Below are 4,428 nucleotides of genomic sequence, written 5' to 3' on the forward strand. Positions count from 1 at the left end.
TACACTGTACGGTCCTCACACACCACAGTACAACACAGCTTCACTATGGAATTCAAGCTTTTCGTCCTCGCCGCCGTCGTGGCTGTCGCCAGGGCGGGATATCTAGGCGCCCCAGCAGTAGTGGCTCCTGCGGCCCCTATCGCCTACGCCGCTCCCGCTGTGGCACATGCCCCAGTGGCCGTAGCTGCTCACGCACCAGTAGCAGTAGCGGCCCCCGCTCCTGTGGCCGTGAACACCGACTACGACCCTAATCCCCAGTACAGCTACGCTTATGACGTCCAGGACGCCATCACCGGAGACTCCAAGGGACAGCAGGAGACTCGCAGCGGAGATGTAGTGCAGGGTAGCTACAGCCTGGTGGAGCCTGACGGCACCCGCCGAACCGTCGAGTACGCCGCTGACCCTGTCAATGGATTCAACGCTGTCGTTCATCGTGAACCCGCCGTGGTTGCCGCTCCCGTCGCTAAGATCGCTGCTCCCGTTGCTGTCGCCGCCCCCGTCGCTAGGGTTGCCGCTCCTGTTGCTGTCGCCGCCCCCGTCGCTCATGTGGCTGCTCCAGTTGCTAGAGTTGCTGCCCCAGTTGCTGCTGTTGCCGCCCCCGCTTATGGAGGTCTTGCCTACGGTGCCGGTCTGGGTTATGGACGCGGTCTGGCTTATGGTGCCGGTCTGGGTTATGGACGCGGTCTGGCTTATGGTGCCGGTCTTGGTTATGGACGCGGTCTGGCTTATGGCGCCGGTCTGGGTTATGGACGTGGTCTGGCTTATGGCGCCGGTCTGGGCTATGGACATGGTCTGGGTTATGGTGCCGGCTACGGGTATGGCGCTAGGCCCTATTATGGTTAATTGATGTATCATATTTGTTTGCTTAATGTATTTGTTAAATAAAATATTATACTTTAAAAACATCTAATGCATAATGTACAATTTTTTAAAGAGTTAATCCATAAATTTCACACATTGGCTCTTGTCATTCTGATGATCATAACTAATATCGCAGTTATGGTCATAATTATGACAGCTACAAGTCCACCGCTGTGGAGTAACACCACCCTTGAAACGTGTGGACCCGTGTTAGAACCCTGTTTGGGACAAGTTACGTAGTTGAAGTTTTTCCGAGATTTTTTCTCAACCAATTACAGCACAGTTGCTGGATAACTTTCGGCATTGGCTCTCGTACTCATTACACCATCATAATTACACTACCCCTCTTTCACAATCTTCTCTGTTTCTTTCCCATATTTCGAGCTTGCATTCGATGTAGAGCCGCAGGCTGTAGGGGAGTTGGGTGCCGGTCCGCAGGGGAATCTGTAGCGCGGGGGCACATAATTGAATTACAAGTAGTACAATGGGTCTTCCCAAGCGGCCTACTTATCCAACCCCCAACCAGCCCGTGCTCCTCCTCTCAATGGGGACTAGTGGATGACAGGTATAAGACATGAAAAACATTGAAAACTTACTAGAACTATACACACATGTTTGGTACCGTATCTTTATTCTGAGCGTGACGGTTATATGGGTTTAATTGCTTTGCCCTGTACTTTAATATCAGTCTGTAAAAATATATAGTAACTAAAATGAGACATAATATTGCAACAATGCTCTTCAAAACTGAATGAATATTACAGCGATGGGAATCAAGAGTTAAGTACAATGATTTTATTCAAGCAGTGAATACACTTGTATCTTGCATTATAATAACTGATCTATATTAGTTACAAATACTAACGTAGGCGGTACATAATAACAATAAAAAAAATTAGTTATTGTCTTAGAAATTTTGTGTGACTCAGAATTAGTAATTTACAATTCATATAGATTTTTCACATAAGCCGATTAACATGTATACTGTAATAGAATACAAATAAATTGGTTAATTAAAGGAAGAAAATTTCATCTAAATAAGAGGACTCGGGGAAGGATGCAAGAACACTTGTGGCATTACCGCGCTGAATGGCGATACCAATGCGCCGACGTAGATATTGACTGCTTCGAGGGTCCCCAGAAAGCTGCACTAAACTTCTGCCTATGGTGGAGATGAGAGCTTTGGCTTCACTACATCATGATCCAAAAGTTTCAACTGCAAAAGGGACAAAAATATAATTATTTGCAAGATGTTTATATTTATGGTGTTTGCTGACAGCGGCACTTTCTGCTGCAGATCCTGGTGTCTTAGAGGTTGAGTTAAGTGTAGTTTTCGCAATAATTGTTTTCGCCAACAAACGTTTACAGTTTGTGTAGAGCGAAATGGCTGTATAGTCCTAAAATTCTAAAATCAACTATGTACAAGTCAAAGAGTGCGAGAATTTCGGATAAATCTTTTAAAAGGAAGACAAATTCTGTTCTTTTGTTTTTATCATTCATGTAACGACGTTGTATCACCTACGTGTTACCGAGCACCCATGGAATTGGTGATAGCCAGATGACTTGATACGTCGTAGAATTCGTCATAGAATTACTTGAGCCAATCACAATATATGAACACGAGTGGAAATCGCTAACTCCTCTACTGTGATAAAGCTTTTCATTGACACTATATCGTGGCGGAAATTTTCCCCGTGTTACTGTTTTATTTATAATAATGAAACCACGATATTTCTAAAAATGTGCATTCAAATATTTCATCAAACGTCTAGAATGTTGTAATTTCCCGGATGACGTGCGTCAGATGTTCCCAGGAAAATTATTTACTTTCGGGTATATTAAAGATTAGAAAAATCGTTGGCGCATATTTAAATGTTACACTTGAGATTTGGGGTATACGGACTGACTGATAAACTTTGAAAGGGCATTTCACAAGTGCAATTTTCTTCAGAAACGGAGCCAGAGCCTAGAAATAGTATACATTTTATGAGCTTATGTTCGAAATCGCTTTGGTGCTAAGTCACAATATATTTTTTATTCTGCAAACAGTATGCTTAACATTGAATGGACGTGTTCAAAATGAGTTCCTTCGATATAAGCCCTGCAGTGCCTCTGTTGTTCTGGCTGACAGATTTACAGGAAACAGTGTGAGAAAATTTAAACAACTTGGTGTAATTCGTCTCGTGTGGTTAATGCACGATGCCGTTGTCTCATTTCAGTCGAGTTATGGCTACCTATTCTTCGTAATGTATTGTTGACTTGCACTCTCTTCAATTCTTTTAAGTGTGCTATCCCGTATCCATTATTTTATCAACAGCAATATTGAAGATGTGATCTCAAAATGCGTCCAGTCCATTTTTGTGAAAGGACAACACAAGGGTTGTTTTCGAAGAAAAGAAACATAAACTGTAATGGTAGATGTCTAAAAGGAATCATATATGTATATGTATAAATAATAAAAATAGCCAAATGGACGGAGCTAGTTTTGGGATCATACTCTTCAATTGAGAACATTGAATTGTTCCGGAAAATTGAAAACCAAGGTTTCCGACGAATTCGAAGGCATTAACGGTTTTTGAAGAATGAAGAGATCTATGATGAGGCATTGCGGGCCTTATATCCGGGCGCAAGAAGTTTATTTTAAGTATATTTTTGCTGCAACATAAAATAATTTCGAAGGAAAGAATTTTTGCGTATAAATCCATATAATCTTTTCTTTTTACTTTCATTCCTGATCCTGTCCCTGCAGTAGATCCGCTATATTATGAAACATTCTGTCACCTCTCAGAGTTCCACATAGGAAATTATTGTGGAAAAAGTACTGTGAGTTTTCCCATAATCTGAACATAGGAGTGTAAAAAGAAGTAATTGAAGTTCCAGGTTATTTAATTACACTAGTTCAGTCACTCTACATATTTCTATTTCAAAATTGGGTATTATAAATACGGTCTTCTTCGACATTCAATTTAAAGTCATTATATATTAATGGATATTTAGCGCTAAAATGTGTTATTCTTGCGAAGTCTTCATACTCATATAAATGTTGCAAATCTTCAAATACATTGAGTAAGGAACTGCGCATTTTAAAAATAAAGATTAGTATAATCTTCTGAAAGAATTTGTATGACTGTCAAAGGGTTGTTAAAGACATTACAAACTGTAATTCAGTATCGTTTAATTCCTACGTATTCTGTTATGATAAATATCACTACACTTGTATAATGAATTCAGCGTATTGTGGTATTTTCACGAATGTTATATTTTCATCATCACCTGAAATTTAACCTTCGCCAATGCTTTAATTCTGTGCAGTTGAAGAGATGTTCGGGAGGCAGAATATTATTATGTTAAGAGTATATTAATTCCGTAGTTGTATCCCAGAACGAAACCATACGCGAGAGCTACGATTTTTATTATAGCCCGCATGTAGCAACCGTAGCCTTGGTAGTGTTCACAGTTTATGAGGAACTACAATGAGGAGAAGGAAGAGCAGGAAGGCATGTAGTTCGCATGACTTCTCATCCTATACACTATGCGTATGTTGTTTCAGGATTTTGTGAAATTAAA

The 4,428-nt window shown here is 40.9% G+C and overlaps 1 protein-coding gene across 1 annotated transcript; it reads left to right on the plus strand.

Annotated features, from left to right (window-relative positions):
* LOC138709394 (cuticle protein 21-like) lies at positions 1–905 on the plus strand. The gene has a single exon (XM_069840134.1). It carries the CDS (start codon positions 46–48, stop codon positions 841–843), a length of 798 nt encoding a protein of 265 aa, XP_069696235.1. The 5' UTR covers positions 1–45; the 3' UTR covers positions 844–905.
* The last annotated feature ends 3,523 nt before the right edge of the window (positions 906–4,428 follow it).

The sequence above is a fragment of the Periplaneta americana genome, chromosome 11, assembly GCF_040183065.1.
Source record: "Periplaneta americana isolate PAMFEO1 chromosome 11, P.americana_PAMFEO1_priV1, whole genome shotgun sequence".
NCBI classification, from domain to species: domain Eukaryota; kingdom Metazoa; phylum Arthropoda; class Insecta; order Blattodea; family Blattidae; genus Periplaneta; species Periplaneta americana.